The sequence below is a fragment of the Ictidomys tridecemlineatus genome, chromosome 4 (genome assembly GCF_052094955.1).
Source record: "Ictidomys tridecemlineatus isolate mIctTri1 chromosome 4, mIctTri1.hap1, whole genome shotgun sequence".
Lineage (NCBI taxonomy): Eukaryota > Metazoa > Chordata > Mammalia > Rodentia > Sciuridae > Ictidomys > Ictidomys tridecemlineatus.
This window is the reverse complement of record NC_135480.1, coordinates 11,764,108-11,785,068: the sequence shown is the minus strand read 5'-3', so window position 1 is coordinate 11,785,068 and position 20,961 is coordinate 11,764,108. Positions and strand designations below refer to the sequence as shown.

The 20,961-nt window shown below is 48.8% G+C and overlaps 1 protein-coding gene across 4 annotated transcripts; it reads left to right on the top strand.

The window, feature by feature from the left end:
* The first annotated feature begins 1,523 nt into the window (after positions 1-1,523).
* On the top strand, positions 1,524-20,270 carry Tmem109 (transmembrane protein 109). Of its 4 annotated transcripts, none has more exons than XM_078045945.1 (5): positions 1,524-1,674; positions 3,844-3,962; positions 16,509-16,753; positions 17,571-17,673; positions 18,723-20,270. In XM_078045945.1, the coding sequence occupies exons 2-5, from the start codon at positions 3,944-3,946 to the stop codon at positions 19,112-19,114; spliced, it is 759 nt and encodes a 252-aa protein (XP_077902071.1). In that variant the 5' UTR covers positions 1,524-1,674; positions 3,844-3,943; the 3' UTR covers positions 19,115-20,270. The 4 variants fall into 4 exon arrangements, with proteins under 4 accessions (XP_077902071.1, XP_077902070.1, XP_077902069.1 ...); XM_078045944.1 differs by lacking the exon at positions 1,524-1,674 and adding an exon at positions 5,510-5,650; XM_078045943.1 differs by lacking the exon at positions 1,524-1,674 and adding an exon at positions 5,506-5,650.
* Positions 20,271-20,961: the final 691 nt, after the last annotated feature.

The following is a 20,961-nucleotide window of genomic DNA, read 5'->3' as shown; positions in this document are numbered from 1 at the left end:
CATGGTACCAGGGAGAGTGTCTAAAAGCTTGATCACCATTGGGGTAATAAGTATGACTGTATGGGGTCCCTCTGTCGAGGTTCCAACGATTGAGAATGCAGTTCCTGAATTAAGACTGAGTCACTCATTTGAAGAGGGTCCAATTTATTTGCTGGGATTGAGGCAATGAATGGCGCAGGAAGGCAATGGTCTGCATGTTCCCTTAGGAGTTTGCATAGAAGTGTGAGATAGGACAGGTAGGACACAAGGGGAGGAGGAGTGATTGGAAAGCTTTGGGTGGTTAAGAAAGGGCACCGATAGAGTTGCTCAAAGGGGCTAAGGCCTGAGGGGGCCCTTGGGGCTGCCTGAATTCAGGTGAGGGCCAATGGCAGGAGATTTGACCAGAAGAGCCTGAGTTCAATAGCAAGTTTAGAGAGATCATCCTTGAGAATGCTATTAGGCCTCTCAACCTTACCAGAGGATTGGGGTTGGTAGGGGATGTGGAGCCTCCAAGTGATGTTGGGGCCTATGGAGACTAGTTGAACAACCTGAGAAGTGAAGGCTGGACTGTTGTCTGACTGGATGGAGGCAGGAAGTTCAAACCTGGGAATGATCCCCTCAATCAGGATGGAGGCAATGGTTTCGGCAATTTCCCTGGATGTAGGGAAGGCTTCTATCCAACAACCTGAAAAAGTATCAGCCAAAGTAAGTAGGTAGTGAAGCCTTTCGTGCCTAGGCACATGAGAGAAGATGATCTACCAGTCTTCGCCTGGCTGGTGGCTCCTCATCTGAAGTGTGGGAGTTTAGGTTTGATGCTTCCTTGTGAGGATACTATAGAGCAGACAGAACAAGCAGAGTGGACCTGCTGGAGAGTAGTTCTCATTCCTAGGAAGTGAAAGAGGGGTTATAAAATCTGGAAAAGGGGTTAGGGAGGTTTTAGATGAGCCCAGAGTCTCTGAAGCCAGAGGAGTTGGTCATGAGTCATAGGCCTCTGTCTTGGGTATCAGGGGCTGGTAGTCTTAAAGAAGTAGTTGATTGACTTACTGGTTGGTGAATTTGTGTATATGATCTTGCAGGAACTTCTGTAGGCAATTTAATAGACATGGTCCTATTAGGAGAAACATAAAAAGGACATAAACATAAAAAGGGGTCTTGCGAGGGGGAGGAGCCAAGGCCATAGGGAAACAGTTTTATTTGGTTGCAGCGGGATTCAGAGGGCACAGGTTCTGCTGTAATCAATTAATTCCCTGAACCCCAAGTTTAGGTAGTTTCAGAATTTTGCACCCAGCATGTAAGGGGAGGGGCTCAGAAGTTCACAATCTGCAGAAGTTCACAAAAAACAGGCTTTTTTTTTTTCTGTTCTGGGCAAGTTAACCCTTCAAGGACACCTGGGAAGGGGAAAGCTTTATCTTCCCTATCTTTCCTCCCCCTGCCAGCTGTTACCATGGAGCCCAGTTGGAAGCACCCTTATCTTAGAAATGTAATCATCACTGTGAAGCCCAGCTCAAGGCCAGAGGCCTTGTTTACATATTTTTGTGAAAAACTGTCCAGCACCTGGAGTGCTGATTTTTCCCAGACAGTGGCCACGTAAAAACGGGCAACATGAAAAGAGGAAGTTTATCTACACTGAACTCTTTTGTAGAGATTCTTTTGCTGAAAGTCCTAAAATCAGCCATGGTGAAGATTCTGGAGAAGGTTAGTTAAGATTTTTCTGTGGGCCTGGGTAGGGAGGGGGAAGACGGGAAGGTGGGGCTGAGAGCAGCTCTGGTGGATCTGAGAATGAGGAAGGAGATGTGAAACAATAATGGGAAAGGGGTTTGGAATTTTCCCTAGCAAGGAAAACTTGAGGAGCAGAACAGGTAGAGCAGAGGGGAAGACGGGAATGAATATGGGACCGGGTGTGGGCACTGACAGGAGAAGAGAGGAGTGAGTGGGTAGAGGGGTACCTTCAGTACCTGCTGCCTCATGCAAAGGGGCAACAGTCTGAGGAAGGGTGGTGGTGTAGGTTTTTGATCTAATAATTGGAAGGGAGAAATCAGGTTGCTGAGGTGGGGGTGAGGACGGAGTCTGGGGCAGAAGGCTGAGGGTGAGGATCTGTTGGAACCGGGCGATAGGATGGAGGTTCATCAGCAGGGTCAAAAGTAGTGGATGAGTCTGGAGGAGAAGAAAGTTGGGTATCGGTGGTTGGGGGAGTTGGTTTGCAAGCTAGAAGAATTTGTAGAGGTTTGCAAGAGGTGCAGAGAGCAGGATTGGAACTGGACATAAGCGAACTCTACCCATTTTTTCAAATGCTCACAATAATTGTAGAGATCCCTTAGAATGGAGGGATCCAGGGACCCAAAAGGGGGCCATCTGCTTTGGTTGTCTAAGGGATAAGTGGGCCAGGCCTGGGTGCTATAATTGATCAATTTTGGGGGTTTGATGTCTGGTGTCAAGGAGAGGGTTTTGAGGTTATCCAAGAGGCATTGTAGGGGAGAGTCAACCAGCAGAGAGGACACATTACCCATGTCCCAAACGTAGTATAAGGAGGAGGGAAGAGGATGCAAAGATAGTATAAGAGAGAAGGAGGAAACTGATTTATTGGCAAAAGGGGCATCCCCGCCAGAGCCAAAAATCAGGAGTGCCCAAGTGGCAGGTTTGAGCTGCAGAGATTGGTTGTCACCGAATCCTGACAGTCAAAGCTCTCGTCCTGGATGGAGCCGGAGCCGTGGGAGACCTTGGCCAAGGCTTTTCGGGACCCCTCCTGGAGAGGCCGAGACTCCCAGGGCCGTAAAGAGGGGAAAGAGAGAGACAGGGGAAGAGAGAGGAAGGGGAGGGTAAGCATCTTTCTAGCGGCAGAGTCTTGAAGGTGTGAGGACTAGGACTTTATGAGAGCCACCGAGACTGTGAAGGTCTGGGTGGGGTGATGTTCAGTTCTCTGTCTAGTGTTCCAGGAGGTTCCACAGTCCTATGAGGGAGACCTACAAAGCCTATGCTAGGAAACTACCAGCTGAGAAGGGAAGGGAATAATTTTGAACCCAGGAGTCTAATCTGCCCGAGGAAGGAGTCCCTGAGGGCCACCGTGGCCTTGAAGGCTGTGGTGGGTGCTTTCCTCCCCGCAGGTGGGCAAAGAGGTTTGCCGGACAATCAACGGTCAATCCTCCTGACACCACCTTTGGGTTTAGGGCTCCAGGAAGGGGAACCTCACCAATCGAAGGCCAGTGGTGGATGGAGTTCAGGCCGTCGGTGAGTGGCACTTCCGAAGGAAGAGGGACCCAAAAGTGGGTTTTAACCCTCTTCCCGGATTTCGGCACTAATGAAAGGAAAGTGACCACAACACTCGGAGCGACCAAGAGATCTTTATTGCAGCAGTGCAACAGAGGAGAAAAGAAAGAAAGAGAAGGAGAAAGAGAGAGAGAGAGAGAGAGAGAGAGAGAGAGAGAGAGAGAGAGAGAGCAAGAGAGAGCAAGAGAGAAGGGGGCCTGCCAGGAGGGAGTTTTTATAGCCCAAATCTAATGGGGTCTCTGGGTCTGCAAGCTGCCTTATTGACACACAAGGGGGTTAAGTGTTCGGCTTTGAGTGTCAGGTTGAGTGTTCAGCCTTGAGCGGGGACTTGGGCGTTTGGGCTTGAAGCAAACAGGTGATAAAGGACCAGACAGAGGGTTTGAGTGGCCAGGTCATCCTGCAGCTAACTTTGTTTGTCATGCCCTGCAGACAGCTTACTCAGCCTGTCCTGCACCTAACAACTCTCTCTCTCTCTCTCTCTCTCTCTCTCTCTCTCTCTCTCTCTCTCTCTCTCTCTCACACACACACACACACACACACACACACACACACACACACATATTTTTTTTTCATTCATTCATGTTTTTTATTCATTCTCAGGATCACATGGAGAGCATTGTTGTGGCCTATAAGATATCCAAACAAAACAGCAGGATGGAGAGGTGTGGTCAGTGAAGTGTTCTTCACTGAAGATATGTGAATGGGCCGAAATTCAACAGGTGGGTTATATTCAGATAAAAAAGAAGGATAATAAAGAGAATTCTAGGAGGAGGAATAGCATAAGCAAAGACTGGAAGAGAAGAACAGATGTTCCAGGTATGAAGGGCAGTGTGGCATAGGGGCCAAGACCATGGACAATGAAGTCAGGAAGTGTGCCAAACGCCGGCTCCACACAGATAATTAGCTGTATGAACTTCTCTATGCCTTGCTTTTCTCACCTGCAAAATAGGGGAATTGACACAAGGGTATGTTAAATAAAATTAAATTACAGGAGGCCATCTCGTTGGATTAACTCCTATGTCCCAGCACACCAGAATAAAATTCAAAATGGAGTCACTCATGCTGAGATTCCGTGTCACTAAACCAAAGCTAAATTATTATCTGATCTTCCAAAACATTCAAAGAGAAAATAGCTAAGTTTCCTAAACAGAACAGTTTCATCCTACAGGATAATAGAGTTCTATCTGCTTTAATCCTTACAAAAAGTGACCTGAAGCAATCTGATGTTAACCAATCAGTTATCATTATTGTTCTGTATCTCTGTCCCAGCCTGAAAGAAAAGCAGATGACCATCCACATTTTGGTTTCCTTTTTCTTTCTTCAGTCCTTTTCTATCTATAAAACTTGCCTCCTGTGCTCAGCCCAACAGAGCACTTATTCTGTTTTATGGAATGAAGTGTCACCTGATTCTAGAAGAGCAAAAGTCAACTAACACCTTTAAACTGAATTGTTGTGGTTTTGTCATTTGATTTGTAGAACGATTATGAAGAGTTAATATGCACAAAAGTGCATCTCTCCCCCGCACCAATAAAATAGCATCCTAATGGATCCTATTTCCAGCCTGGCCTGGCTCTGGTCCACTCTCCATGGAAGAGTCAGTGATCTGCTTTCAATGAAAAATCTATTCACACTCTTCCCCAGGCTTGTCATGCATTCATTCAATATTGATTGGGTGCTTCCCGTATACCAGTCTCTGTCCTGATAACTAGAGATACAAAAGATGGATGAGCTGGGTGTGGTGGTGCACACCTGTAACCCCAGCAACTCAGGAGGCTGAGACAGGAGGATCACAAGTTCTGGGCCAGCCTCAGCAACTTAGCAAGGCGTTAGGTAACTTAGCCAGACCCTATCTCAAAATAAAAGATAAAAAGGGCTGGGAATGTGGTGGTTAAGCCCCTGGGTTCAATTCCCAGTACCACCCCTCCAAAAAAATTCCAGAAGGTGGTAAGTGCTATGAATATAAGAGAAATCAGAGTAGGGTGGGTAGGAGGTACAGAGGGTTAGAGGGATGGCTACTGTAGGCATCATATTCAGGGGGTCTGTCTCTGAGGAAGTGACATTTTGATGATATCTAAATGAGGGGAAAGAGTCAGTCCTGAGACCACAAATAAGGGGAAGTGCTTCTGACAGAGGAAATTTGCCCAAGGTCTTGTACTACCAGGCTCATGCCAGCCCTTCAGCCCCAGTATTGGGACTGAACCCAGAGGGGCTCTACTCCTGAGCTACATTCCCAGCCATATTTATTTCTCCTTTTATTTCAAGACAGGGTCCCTCTAAATTGCCTAAGCTGGCCTTGAACTTGCAAGCCTCCTGCCTCAGGATTCCAAGCTGCTGAGATTACAAGCATTTGCCACCATGCCCGGCTCACTCTGGCTTTTCAATTCCTGGAGCAGGCCTGCTCTCGCAGGTACACCTACATCACCCTCCCCGGCCAACCCCTCTAACATTAACTTCAGTCCCGCCTTAGGTATCACTTCTCCTGCAGTCCCTATCTTGAATGGGCTGAGGTTTTCGTCTCAGACGCTTCTTGACTGAGGTTCAATCTCCACAGCACCCTGTCATTCTTCTCCAAGCCACTATGAATAGCTGTTGTTGTTTAATTATTTACTTACAAATAACTGTTTGGTATCTGGGTTCTCTGCTAGCTTGTGAATTTCATGATTCAGAAACCATAGTTGTTCTGGTTACTCTCGCTCTCAGAGTCCAGTAGTATCACACAGAACCTGGCACAGAGCCGGAACTTCAAACTCTTGTGGGTTAAGTGACAGGCTGCCTGACAGGCCAGACAGCTCAAGTATTTGATGTGTGGTGGAAAATAAAATGAATCTGTTCAGACGGGACCTTGAACCTGAGGTGGTTACACTTGAATGACCTGGCAACAGAATAGCATTTGAGCTAGGGGATGATAAACACATTTCTAGAAATTTCCTCAGTGTGTTGCAAACTTGGTCCTCAGTGCAACAGTGGGACCACTGGGAGGTGATAGGGTCATGAGAACACTGTCCTCAGGATCAGTGGGTTAGTGGGTTAATGGGTTATGGAGGGAATGATTTTGTTATAAAATCTCCCTTTCTCTGGCACATTTGTTCTCTCTTGTCATATGATGCCTTCTGCTATGTTATGAGGTTGCCCTCGCCAGACACCAAAGCCATGTTCTTGGACTTCCCAATCTCCAGAACTGTGAGCTAAGTAAACATCTTCTCTATAAATTACCCTGTATTCAGCAATAGAAGACAAAGGAAGAAATTGGGCATGATAGCCCATACCTGTTATCACAGCCTCTGTGGAGGCTGAGGGGGGAGGATTGCAAGTTCAAGGCCAGGCTGGGCAATTTAGTGATACTCTGTCTCAGAATAAAACAAAAAGGGCTGGGAATTTAACTTAATGGAAGAGTACTTGAGTAGCATTTGCAAAGCCCTAGGTTCAATCAATTGTCCCAGACATGGGAGGAAAGGAAGGAAGGAAAGATGGATGGAAGGAAGAAGGAAGATAAAATAGATTAAGATACTCAGTAATTAATTATTGGCACTGTGTGCCAGGCAGACCCTGTACTTGAGCAAAACCAGAGGTGTCCCTAGTCTGGGAAACTTATGGCTGTGACAGTGAATAGGGTAAAGGGAGCCCCTTTCAAGGCCTTTCAGTTTCAAAGGCCAGTCAGTCTGCAAATAGAAAGGATTTGGGTATAGAAAAGAGAGGGGGAAAAAAAAACTTTCTCTATTCCTCTGAAGTCTGATAACTGAATTACAAAATAAACTGATAGTAGACAAAATTGTAGAAGAAAATCGTTTTTAATTAGATACATATGCACTGGAGTCCCACAAAATACAAGACTCTGACTCCAAAAGGGCCAGATGGCTGAAGCTTTTATAGCATCCTGAGCTAAAAGGATAGGGGCTTAGGGCTGAGGGGGAAGGTGGTCATGAGAGGTGAGAGGGCTGGGGAGGAATCGCATGGTAGAGTGTTGTTTTGGCTGTCTCAGGGCAGTCCTCAGAAGAACAAGTAATAGTCTAAAACAAAGTCTGCCTCCTTCCCTATGAGTTGATCTTCCATGGTTGATGTGATGCCCAGCAGGGGACTCATGACAACTTAGTTCCTTTTGGAGGGTCTATCTTTAGACAGAAAAGGGAACTTCAGAGAAAGCCCCTTCCTGCTTTTGGTGGTGGCGGCAGGAAGAAGGGGCGAGAGACGGGAGGGCCTGGAGAAGGTCAGTGAGACCTGGGCTCTGAGGCTGCCTTGAGCTCTTGTAATCATTTTTAATTTAGAGCACTCAGCTTGCCAAAGTCCATTCTTGGGGGTGTTTTTCTTTCCTTTTGTTAGAAATATCAGAGTGCTGCAAGAAATCAGGCATGGGCTCAAAAGTTACTTGGCAAGGCAAACTTTACCTCTTTAGAAGAGTGTGCTACCAAACAAAGTCTGGCAAGCAAACATACTTAGGTGGGCCGTTCACCTGTTTTGATCCCTCACTCAGCACTACCCCTTGCTCTGATAGGAGGAGCTTGGGGTTACAATCTATGCAATTGGCTAATTTTAAAACTGGGGAGGGCAAAGGAAAGGGCTGTACTTTAAATGGCCATGATTGGATCTTACACCCCGATTATAGCTACATTCTGAAGGATATGGAATAACAAACCCTAGGGAGAAAGAAGGCAAACAATGGGCTCTTGGCTCTGGACTTCCAACCCAGTAACAATGGGTTTCGAACTTTTGCAACTCTTTTCCTGATTTAGACTTTGAACCTATACAACTAGCTCCCTGACTGCCCAAGTCTCTAATGATTAAGTCACACTAAACAATCTGCTATGATTATCTCTTATTCAAACCTATAGAAAACAGACCCCTCTTGCAACCAGTTGCCATTTTCTCCCCTGAAAATGTGCCATTCTCCACTGCTTAATAAAGACAGCTTGATGATCTTTTGAGGTCTGCTCCTTTCTTCGTTATTTTTATTTATTTATTTATTTTAGTACCAGGGATTGAACTCAGGGGCACTTGACCACTGAGCCACATCCCCAGCCCTATTTTTTGTATTTTATTTAGAGACAGGGTCTCATTGAGTTGTTTAGTGCCCCGTTTTTTGCTGAGGCTGGCTTTGAACTCACGATCCTCCTATCTCAGCCTCCTGAGCCGCTGGGATTACAGGCGTGCACCTGTTCCTTTTGGTTATTTTTGCTTACAAATTCTATATTCTGAAAATGGATCTTTGGACTTTCTATTTCCTGCCCCCCCCCCTCTTTGGTAGGAATTGAATCTAGGATCTCTTTCATGCTAGGCAAGCATTCTATAACTAAGCTACATCCCCAGCCTGAGATGGCATTTTTCTGAGTCCCAACACGGGTAGCTGACTGTGGAGTCCACAAGGAGCTTTGAGAGGAGAGATACATGTGCATAGGTATTAGCGGGTTCCTGAGAAAGGAGCTCTATGCTTTCCTCCTCCAGGCCAAGGCTGTGGTTGCTGCTTCAGAAATATGGGGACACACTGGCCAAAAACCCAGAAGAGGCTCTATTGCCCAAGAAGATTCAGTGGGCACCTATATGGATGAGTGACAAAGGATTAGACAGGATAGTGAGTTTCTCAAAAGTTGCCAACTTGGGCTGGGGTTGTAGCTCAGTAGTACAGCACTTGCCTAGCATGTGTGAAGCACTGGGTTTGATCCTCAGCAACACTTAAAAATAAATAAAAAAAACGTATTGGGTCCATCTACAACTAAAAAAATATTTCAAAAAACGTTGCCAACTAAAATACAGACATTGAAAATATAAAATAAAATACAGAAACTGAGGATTAGATGAACTTCCCTCTATCTGTTAAAGGCTCAGTGGTAAAGCACCCAAAGTATCAAAAATAAATAAATAAATAAATAAAAAGACTTAGCAGCCCAAAAGGTGTGTACAACCTCAAGATCAAGGGCGGAGAGAACCCTGAAATGCTGAATATATTTTCTACCACTCGGATGCAACCAGAAATTGGAATCAAAACCCATCTCACAAGCAACTATGAAGTCTAGACTGTTGGGAAGTTGAAGGGTGAGGTTCAGAATTCTAGCAGAGCGTTTGGGGAAGAAAGATTCTTAGCTGAGAGGCAAGAAGTAATCAGAGCTCAGACGAAGATGGATGAGTTTGCGAAACATCTGAAGGAAAGAAATGACTGGTGCCAGGTTGGGAGCCACTGAGTGTGTAGTCTGGGGAGAAAACAGAATTGAGAGATGATTCAAGGGCTCGGAGGAAGGAAGAGTTAGAGAAACGGGTTTTAACATCAGCAGGTGATGGTTCTAGGAAACATTCTGACAATCTGGGAAATGCTCATTGTGTTAACTTCACTGAAACTGTATCCCTACTTTGGTGTTTTTAAGACCTTAAAGTTCTTTAAAGACAAGCAACAGAGGCCCAGAGAAACGAAGCGACCTGACCAGACCAGTATCTCAAAGCAAGCAAGGGGTCACCTGCCTCCATCTTTGGGTCATGACCCTCAAGTGCTGCCTCTGTGGTAGAAATAGGGTGTAGGGCTTGGGTTCTCTTCTCTAAAATTCTAAGCAAACATTTGGGAGCCTTCTGCACATCTGCGGTGTAGATCTGCTCTCTCGGTAGAGCGGATGCGACTCCCCAGCTTTTGTGCCTCTAACCTGTCCTCTAACACCTTCCCTTTGTGCCTTTTTCAGCGCGGAAAGTTTCTCAAAAGACCAGGCTCCCGCGTTCGGACTACATTTCCCACAAAGGCCCAGGAGGGGGCATTTGTAGCCCAAGTTAAGGCCGAGCAGCTGCCGAGGCGGATCAGCTTGCACTCCACTTCCAAAACCCACTCCGCAGCCCACGTAGAGTCACTTTTTTCCCCTTTCCTGCCTGAGACTTCCGTTCCCACATCCCACATCCGATCCCATTCTTCTCTAGGTGGGAATGCTAGGCGGGCGGGTGGGGGGGGGGGCGGATAAGAACGCAGCAGGTAGGGCGCATGCGCTCAAGGCGCCCGCTCCGGCAGCGAGCGCGGTGGGCCTCGTCTCCGGACGCCTCCCGCCCTGCGCATGCGCAGACGATAAACCACCGCCCGGGAGTTGAGGCGCGGTTTTGGTGGCGCGTTTTAGCAAAGTCGCACGTGAAGGATAGCGGTGGCCGGAGCCCGGTGAGTGCGAGCCGAGAGATCAGGGCTGAGGGGTAGCACGCAGGACCGGGAAGCGGCGGCCGTGCAGGCGGGATCCGGGCGGAACCGCGAGGCCTGCCAGTCCGAGTGGGGAGGGGTCGGACGTCCTGCGGCGGACGAAGCTTACTGGGGACCCGGATCCTCGTTGCTATGCAACCGGGGGCGTCGTTACTAAGTAACCTCGGAGGCGTGCATTTCCCAGGAGCAGAGAGTTCGAGCACTGCTCTGAGGTCCGGTGGCAGCAGTGCGGCTACTGGACTGGGCGGCGCAGCCAGTGCTGAGCTCGACACCCCGACCCTCACTCCATGGCCCGGCCTCCCGCGGCCTTGGTTCGGGCCCCTAAGGGTGCCCCGAGCTCCTGGGCCACGTCACATCCCTTGCCCCCACGCCACCGAGAAGCACTTGGCAAGGGGACGCGCTGTTCGAAATAGCACATGCTACTGACACCCTGTCTCCCTGAGGCTGGGCCCTGGGGAGGGCGCGGCGCGGCCGGGAAGCTGCCCCTTTGTCGTTGCCCTGCCTCCAAACAGTTGCTGGGTGGCAGCTGTCAGGGATTTAGCGGGGGCTGCCCCCAACCTGCCTGGGCGCTGACTTCCTTCTCCTCCTCGGTGCTGTCTTCGCTGCTTTTAGCATCTTTCTTTCAACTCAGCTGTGCTTTTCCGATGACCACTATATTTGGATCAACTGTTGAAATAGCCTCCCTCTCCCTACCTCTTCATGTCTTACCCTCCCCACTTCTTGGCTGGCCCCTGATATTCACTTAACAAGCCTTTCTTAGTCATCGTTCTGTGCTAAGCACTGGGGATTCCAAGAAAAGTTAGATGTCAAGCCTGACTGGGAGGTGCTTGGAGGCTGGTGGCTACATACTGCAAGCGATGCTACAACATAGTGGGTGTTATATTGGCAGTTGGTGCCCTGCAACATTGTATAGCTTTGACAAAGTGCTTGCAGAAACGTCTTAACTCCTTGCAACAACTCTTAACCTGGTTTTACCCTGCTTTACATTTGAGGAGACTGAAACCTGATAGGTTAAGTAACAGGCATAAAGGTAGTGGCTTCTTGTTTGTGGCAGAATTGAGCCTGGAATAGAAGTCTCAGGTCCTTTGAACACTGTTACACTTTGGGGGCTTTGCCTGGAGTAGGTTTTTTTTTTTCCCCTCAGCTACTGATCATTTGTGGCAACTATCTGGTTGTGCATCAGGAATCCCTGGGGAGCTTTAAAAGCAAAAGGCTGGGCTCTTCTTTGGGAGAGTCTGGGTGAGTAGCTTTGGGTGGGGCAGACATCCTCACTTAACTGGCTTCCCAGGCAGTTCTGATGGGCAATGAGAGGTGAGAACAGCTGCACCAGAGGGGCAGCTATGATCAGTGATGGGCCAGTAGCTGCCGTCAGAGGGCAGTACAGTACATCTTCCTGCCCTGCAGTGACTAACAGCATGAAAGGAATGGACGAAGAGGAAGGAGCGCGTTGGCAGGGGTTGTGTGAACCGCCCCACCCTACCCCTGTAGCAAGCCACAGCTAAACATGTAGTGCTCTCTCACTGCCATGATAAGTAAAGCAGTTTCCTCAGCCCAGCTGGGTTCTCCTGGCCCTGCCTGAGCCATATTGCAGGTGCCTGTCTTGAACTGTCTTCTCACAATAACTCCTGGAGTAAGGCCACGTAAGCTGCACAGGTGGGTCATCTCCTGGTGTGTGATCTCCTCGAGGAATTCTGTACGTCGTCTCACTTTGAGTTTGTTGATACTTGGCAGAACCTCAAGTTCCTTGTGGGCAGGGATGGTGTCTTACACAGAAGTGTGGAGGCATGGGACAATGAAAGGGAAAGGCTGACATTCTGATTTCTGGAATAAAGTCCCCGTTCTGTTGTGTGATCTTGGATAGTCACTTGACATCTCTAAGCCATACTTATCTGAGTAAAATGATTTAGAAGATTGTTGTAAAAGATAAATAAGGTAGTAAAGTCACAGCACTTTATAAATTAAAAGTATTGCACAAAATTTGTGTGTGTGTGTATGTGTGTATGCGTGTGTGTGTGAGAGAGAGAGTGAAATATTATCTATTGCCGAGTGCCTTTGTTTGTCTGAAGTAAGACAAGCTTCCACCTGTCAGAGCAGTCTGGACTGCTCCAGTTCTTGATTATCAAACCTTCTTTCTTTTCTTTTCTTTTTTTTTTTTTAAAGAGAGAGTGAGAGAGAGAGGGAGACACAGAGAGAGAGAATTTTAATATTTATTTATTTATTTTAGTTTTCGGCGGACACAACATCTTTGTTTGTATGCGGTGCTGAGGATCGAACCCAGGCCGCACGCACGCTAGGCGAGCGCGCTACCGCTTGAGCCACATCCCCAGCCCAAAGCTTCTTTCTTTATTAAAAGTATTTGATTGGGCCACATTGAGGAAGCATAATGTAGTGGGTAGGTTTAATCTGGAAGAATTGAGAAGGAATCCTGTTAGAGAAAACAGTTTTAAGAAATGGAGCATCCAGTCATCTGTACCCATTGTCTCCAAATGGTATACTCCAGAATCCTGCTAGATTTGGCTCCTGGTATACTTCAGAAGGTCGCCTAGCAGGGCAACGCTGGCCTCATTTTGGAGAGTTTATTTCAAGGTCCCCCAGACTGGGGCAGACGGCCACTTGGAAGTTGAGGCCAGCACACAACCACAGCAGGCTGCTATGAGAGGAAGTGCTCATATCACCCTGACCTTCTAGGGAGGAGGAGATGACATCTGACTCCTCTTGGTGGAGGTCCTTGGATATAGGATCCAACCCAAGATAGCAACGTTGCTCTTTAAGTCCCCAACATGGTTGTGACCCAGATAGGTCAGGAACTGGCCCATGCCTTCCTCATCCCGACCACTGGCTGGCAGGAACCATCTGGTTCTTGATTTGTGCCAAAAAAGTGTAGAAGAAGGCTTTCCCAGCCCAAGGCCTTTTGTTATGAACTGCATGTTTTGCAGCCCTGCTTAACCCTGCAGGCCTCAGGAGGGAGTTGGGGCAGCTGTTTCTGAGCCAGAAGCTACCCAGAATGTAATATTTTTAGAAGGTTTTTTTGGAGCCTTCTCCTTCCCACTAAGCAAGAGTGGGAAGGACACCTTTCTCTTCCCTCTTCATCTGATGGCTCCAGATTTTTGGCCAACTCCCTTGGTAACTGCAAATACTTCCAAACCTGGCTGCTGCTGCCCTCCCAGCTTGTCTAAGCCTCTGATCATCAGGTCTGAATCATGGAAACTCCCTGGAGCTACAGGTTCGTTTGTGACCTTGGAGGAGAACCAGGGGGTTGACTGTGCTGTTTGACATTTCTCAAACACGGTGGCAAATAGAGGTTGGACCTGTAAACATTTTCCTTGGCTGATCCTCACCTGTTTCAGTAAGTCAGCACTTGTTGAGTCCTCATTTGTCTATGCAATATCCTACAGACAGAGCACAAAGCACAGAGTCCTTAGTTGAAATTTCACTGAGATAATTGGTGGATGCCAAGTTTATTTTAGCTCATGTCTTTCTAAATCACTTCTGAGATTCAAGTTGGAGATAGTAGATCAGAGTGGTCATGTGAGGGGTCCAGAGTCAGAAGCACTGGGATTCACATCCTGGCTTGACCACTTATCTTCACTGGGGGATAATAATAATGCCTACTGATAGGCAGTTGCGAGATTAAATGAGATCAAGTGGCTCATGGCAAGACCAGCTAAATTCGAGCTTCTTAATAATATCTCCCCTTAAAGGTTGCTCTTTAAGCCTGTTTGGGGTGCAAGGAGTTGAGATCATTCTGTGTCAGCGGTTGTGATATTTTATACCTATATCTATCCTACACATACACACACACACACACACACACACACACACACACATATAATTTTGGTTCTCATCTACATTTCCCAGCTCAGAGTTCCTGTAGCATTTATAATTTCCTAAGTAACATAAGCAATGACAGCATCTTTTGTTAAAATAGTTGGCCTTTTGGCCTTGCTTCCTGCACCATCTGCAGAAGATGAAAGTGAAAGACAGCTTTTTGTTATATAACAAACCCTTTTGAACACATCTCAGATTCTGCTAATGAGACAATTTGGGGCAAATTCCCTAGATAGCCAGAGGATAGGGGTCTAATTGCTGTGGGAATCAGCCATGTACTCTGAGAATTGGAACTTACAGCCCCCAACCTTTGCGGGGAAGAATGCTAAGGACTGAGTTGATGGTCATTGGTCAATGACATCATTGGCACGGCCAATCATGTCTACGTAATGAAAATTCTATGGAAGCCCATAAAGGACAGGGTTTGGAGAGCTTCCTGCTAGTCACACATGGAGGCTGCTGGAGGGTGGTGCACCCTTGGAGAGGACAGGGAAGAGCCGTGCTCCTTCTCCCACACCCGGCCCTGTCCATCTTTTCATCTGCTGTTCATCAGTATCCTTTGTAATATTCCTATGGTAAACCAGCAAACCTAAGCATCACCTGAATGCTGGGGAGTTACTCCTGAGGAGGGGGTTTTGGGAAACCTGACTTACCTGAAGCACAGGTAAAGCAACCTGGGGCTTGTGATTGGTATCTGGAGTTGTTACTGGACCAGGTCTGGCTGCTCACCACTCGAGAAAGCCACTACTTGGGAAACAAGAGCTGGTGGGAGGAAATCAGGTTTGTTGAAGGGCCAGCCCTGAGAACATGCAGGGGCCGTGGTCCTCAGTTCCATCTTGGGGAACTCGGGTATGTGAGAAGGCTTTCATGGAAAAGGGAGGAGGTGTGGGGCAATAGGCAGAAAGGCTGTGTGCTGAGTGGTGTCTCCCTGATGTGCCCCCACCTGTGCTGAAGCGTCCTCATGGACCCCGGCCTCCAGGGCTAGTTCCTGTAGCCAGTCTCATTAGTTTTCCACAAGTTCAGCACCACAGCAGTTTACATTCTTTGTGTTAGTTGATGCACAGAATTAAAGAGTAAGGAGGGGAGTTACATAATCCTATGTAATCTGAGGATCACCAGATGTTCTGGGTTCTGAAAATCTAAAGAAAGATTATTTAGCAGGCAACATCTCAATCCTGTAGGTGTAGCTTCTCTTTAGAATGGGCAGAGGACAACACACGAAGGAGGGGCCAGTGTTCCAGAGTGAGGAGGCAGTCTTGGGACTGAGCCCTCGGCCTGTGGGATGTGATGCTACTGTCTCCAGATGGACAGCCAGAAATGACTTGATTTAGAGGCCATCCACTTGGTGTCCACTGCAGAATTGGTTGCTTGCTTGGTGTTTGGGTAAAAATCACCCACATGGGTAATCTTAAAATTCTTCCACATTGATTTTGAGTGAGAATATGGTAGGAACCGTGTTGTTTTCCCATATCCTCAGCGTGGCTCTCAGCTGTGTAGATGCTGACAATGACATACCCAGACAATGACATCAGATCCTCTGGGCTTGGGACATCAGTCCTTTGTGACATTCCCAGGTGATTCCATTGAGCAGCCTTGGTTGGAATCACCATAGCTTCCAGTGAATGTGGAGTTTGGAAGCAGAAACCTGAGTTCAAATTCTGGCCTTTCTGCTTCTCAGCCCAGTGATCTTCGACAAGGGCTTAGCTTTGTTCTCAGTCTTAGTCCCACCTTCTCTGTACTAAGAGGGGCCATGAGGATGATGGCCACCTTACATGAAGGACCTGCAGAGCCAGTGGCACATGTGGACTTATTCTTGTTTGAGTCCATACTTGAGCACTTTTCTGTACGTCGTCATATGGTGGCAAATCCTACTATTTGCTGTTTTAAAGTTGTTTTTTTGTATCAGCTTTTGTAGATATGAGCTTTGGGGGACAAAGCCTTGAAGTCTTACAATTCTTTTATGCCTATAGCACCTAAGACCCAGAGACAGGCCTTTGGGTTTTTAGAACTGGAATAAGCCTTAAAGAGAGCCTTGGGTCGGGCATTGAAAGCTTGCCGACTTGTTCGTGTACAGGTGGTAAAGAATGCACAGGAGAACCCATGACTCGTCAGTTGTGCCCAGCTTAAGTTGCAAATCCCTGTTCTTCCCTTCTCAACGAACAACTCCCTCTGGCTTTAGTTGGGGTGCTTGCAGGGGTGGGGAGGATGTTGGGGCAGATCAGAGCTAGGACAGTGGGTGTGTCTACCAGGTCTGACCCTCATGTCACCCTGTGCTCTCTCCTGGCAGGCCCGACAATGGCAGGTTCAGGCAGCAGTCCCCTCTGGGGCAGATATCAGTTTAAAGCCATGTCGCTGGTCCTAGTGGTCCTACTCCTTCTCTACTCGGCATCCTCCCAGTCCCACCGAGACTTCGCACCCCCAGGTCAGCAGAAGAAGGAGCCCTCAGCTGACCTCTTGACCCAGATAGGCCGATCTCTGCGGGGGACACTGGATTCCTGGGTGGGGCCAGAGACGATGCATGTGGTTTCAGAGGTAAGGAGGGTAGTCCCTGTTATGGCTCTGAAGAGAAAAGACATTCTTCATGGCCACATCATCTTGGTGCCAGATCCTCTCTGTGTCATGATCCCTGGGGCAGAGCCCCAAATTCCACTCAAAGCACCAGACCTTTTGCTCCCTCATTGGTTTCTACACTCGGGCCTTTTAGCCCCACTACCTTTTCCTGGTTCCTGCCCTTTCTTTTCCAGAAAAGCTGGGAAATGTGGTTAACTAGAGTCTGACTTTGGTCTAAATGTGGCCTAGAGTCTCGGACTGGCAAAATATCCAGATCTGAGTCCATTCCTCACTCGCAGATCTCACTGGATTGCTTAGGACCTCATTAAGTGGCTGAGGCTGGCTTTGAACTTAGGATCCTCCTGCCTCAGTCTTCTAAGTTGCTGGGGTTATAGGTGTGCACCACCATGCCCAGCCTACAAGTGTTTTTCCATATACCTTCATGACTCCTAGGAGGCTCGGAGAACTCCAGTTTTATAAAGTAACTACCTGAGGGATTCAGTGCTCCCCCACCCATTCACACACATGTCCTCCTCCTCCTACCTCCAAAGCATCCAGCAAATCAGTTGAATTAGGTTCCAGAGGTCCTGGTTTCCAGGTCAGGAAGGAAGAATGGTCCATTGTCCATTCCCATTCACTGGGAGGTGGGTGTGGAAAGGCCCCTCCGCAGGCCCATTGCCACTGGCTGAGAAACGGGGCAGAAACCCTCCTGCAGGCCTTGCCTGGGCCCTGGCGAGCAGGCTTGGAGGAGAGGAGCCTCATTCATTGTGACTCATCTCGACTCGTGCTCTTCCTACAGACTCTGACACAGACGGTGTGGGCCTTCTCATCAGCCATCTCCGTGGCCTTCTTTGCCCTGTCTGGGATCGCTGCGCAGCTGCTGAATGCCTTGGGGATGGACGGTGAGTGGCAGAGAACTGGTTAGTCTGCTAGAGCTTGGCAGGGACCTTCTTGCTGGTGAGAGTTTGTCTCCTCAGAGTCTAGACATTTCCCCAGCTGCTTGACACTTCCCAGCATAAGAGCAGACCAGTGACCACCACCACCACCACATGCCAGGTGTACCTGGATCAGGCAGCTGCTCAAATGTTGCTTCCCACTTATAGTTAACAGCCCAGTGAGGCAGGCAGAATTGTCCCAAACAAACAAAACTGAGACCTTGGTGTGGTGTCAGTTGCCTATAATCCCAGCAACTCGGGAGGCTGAGGCAGGAGGATCACAAGTTCAAGGCCAGCCTGAACAGTCTCTTAGTGAGATTCTGTTTCAAAATAAAATAAAAATGGGGCCAGGGTGTATTTCAGTGGTAGAGGGCTTCTGGATTCATTTTCCAGTATTGAAAAATGGATGGATGGATAAATAGATAGAGAATGAATGAATGAATAAATAAATAAATAAATAAATAAATAAATAAAAATTTTAAAAAACAGAATAAATGAAATTGAGGCTTAAAAAGGGAAGTGGTCTACTTAGGGTCCCACAGCCAGTAAGAAATAGCTGAGATTCAAACCCATGTCTCTTTGAGCCTGTGAGAATGGATTACTCCTGAGCCAGGTATGAAAGCATATACCTGTGATCCCAGCAACTGGGGAGGCTGAGTCAGGAGGAGTGCAAGTTCAAGGCCAGTCTGGGCAACTTAGTGATACCCTGTCTCAAAATAAAAAAATAAAAAGGAGTAGGGATGTAGCTTAGTGATAGAGTGCTTGCCTAACATGTGTGACGCCCTGGGTTCAACTCCCAGTACTGAAAAAAACAAACCCAGAAAAGAGAGAATAGATTATTTATTTGCATGAATAATCTGTCACTCACCGCCTATCCCCAAGGCATTCATGAATAGATTATTCATTTGAGGAAGAGGGAGGGGAACTGAGGTCCTCAGAGGCCTGGCCCCCTGTCCTTATCCCTTATTGCCCTTACCACTTCATCAGGTGGCTGATTCTGTGACTCTTCCTTGCAGGTGACCGCCTTACCCAGGTCCTGAAGCTCAGCCCTGGCCAGGTCCAGACCTTTCTGCTGTGGGGAGCAGGAGCCCTGGTCACCTACTGGCTGCTGTCTCTGCTCCTCGGTTTGCTCCTGGCCTTGCTGGGGCGCATCCTGGGGGGCCTGAAGGTTGTGATCTTCCTGGCTGGCTTTGTGGCCCTGGTGAGATCGGTGCCTGACCCCTCCACCCGGGCCCTGCTACTCCTGGCCCTGCTGACTCTCTACGCCTTGCTGAGCCGGCTCACTGGCACCCGGGCGTCGGGGGCCCAACTGGAAGCCAAGGTGCGAGGGCTGGAGCGCCAGGTGGAAGAGCTGCGTTGGCGACAGAGGCGAACAGCCAAGGGGCCCCGGAGTGTGGAAGAAGAGTGACAAAGATGTCCCATGGAGCCACCTTTCCCATACCAAAGAGCTGAGCTGCTTCTGGGTTGCAGGCCCTCTTCGCAGCCCCTGCCCTTTCCTGCCGTGTCTGAACCTTCAGAATCTTTATCCCTGCCCTGGCCAAGCTGAGAGAGGAGGACCATCCCCTCAGTCCTCTGTCCACTGAGGCTCTCTATCCAGGCTTGGCTGTGAATCCTCTCTCTGCTCCCAGTCTGTCTCAGGCCGATGGAGGGTTGGAGGCCTCCCTCTGGCTTGGCATCTGCTCTCCACCTACACTGCTGCTGCTGCTGGTCCCCTGTGACTTACCTTGCTCCCCTCTGCTTTTGCCTGGCTTCCCCAAAAAGCTCTGGCTTTTGGACCTACGCCGCTCCTCCTTGGCCAAGCACCCAGCTCCCTTCCTTTCCCTCTTCCTCCAGCCCTGTGCTCACTAAACCGCGGTCCCTGGAGGCTCGTTCCTGTCCTCATTGCCCAGCAGTGGGAAGAGGGAGGGGAAGCGGGGTCCTCAGAGGCCTGTGGGGCTGGGGAAATGATGGACCCTAAGTCTGTTACAAGTGCCTTAATCCTAGCCAGCAGGGCCCTCTGCTCACCCGCTGCCATTCCGGGTAGGAGTGTGCTGTGACTGCCCTGTGTCCAGAAGAGAGCAGTCCCTCAGAGTCCTGATTCCTCCTCAGCCAAGCAAGAGATGGCTGCTTCTTCACAGACTTGTGTCCACCCATGGGGCCCTGTCAGATGCTCTGTAGAGATTTCAGAAGCCCTGAGGAGGCAGGAGGACCCACTTCCTTGTCTGCACAGTGGCAGGAAGTTCTGTACTGTTGTCCCTCGGCTCCTGCCACCAGGAGCAGTTGCTGGTCAGTGTCTGCCCTTCCCCATGCTCTGCAGAGACAGGGTGGGCCCGCTGCTGACCCCTCTCCACCAGCGCACTCGCTCTTGGTAGTGAGGGGTCACTTCTTCCTTTGAGGCCCTGGTGGAGTAGGTGTCCTCTGCTAGGCCTGGCACATGATGTGAAGAGTCGCGCCCAGTTCTCATATCGAGGTTTGATGTGGAATCACGGCTGCAGTGATATATATTTTTATCAGCGCTTGGTTGATTTTAAAAAAACTGCACGCTATTTTATTATCTTGTTCTGAATAAAATGTATTTACCCAAAGTCTGGATTGCTTTGATGTCTGCTGCCAACCCCCTTTCTGTGGTGCCTGTCGGCTTTCTTGACTTCTCCCTCTAGGGGCAGTGAGAAGCTCTTGGAAGGGAGGAAAATTTCAAAACAAAAACAGCAGGTTGGTACCAGGTGCTTTCCCTCCAGGGGTGTGAGGCAGGAGGAGAGCTTGCCCCCTTGCAAAGCCCCCAGGAGCTGGCCAACAGGGCTGGAATGGTGTGCATGTGGGCTGGGGGGAAGTACAGCTTCATCGTGGTGGGCCGGGAAGTCTGGAGGACACTTGGGTGGCCCCCTTCTTCCTTACCGGACTGAGGAGTTCCTAGAGCAAGGTTCTCACTGGGTCCCTAGGTGAATCTCTTTGGAGGACCCAGCTATGTTTTTTGGTCTGGTTTTGCTTGTTCTCTTTTTATTCTGCCCAGGGGATGCTAAAGAGCAGCCAGACCTGGTCTGGACTTATTCCAATACCACCTGGTAGGCAAGGCTGGGCAGGACCCCTCAGGCAGACCTCCCCGTTTGGGACTCTCCCTGGGGTGAGGCAGGGCATGAATCTGAAGCAGCCTGTGCCTGGATTCCTCCCTCCGTGGTGGCCCAGGGCTCTGTCAGGGCGGGCACAGGTAGTTGTCACCTGGCCCCTTTGGCCCACTCTCCTTTTCTGCCCCTGCAGCTCTGTTCCCATATGTCTCTG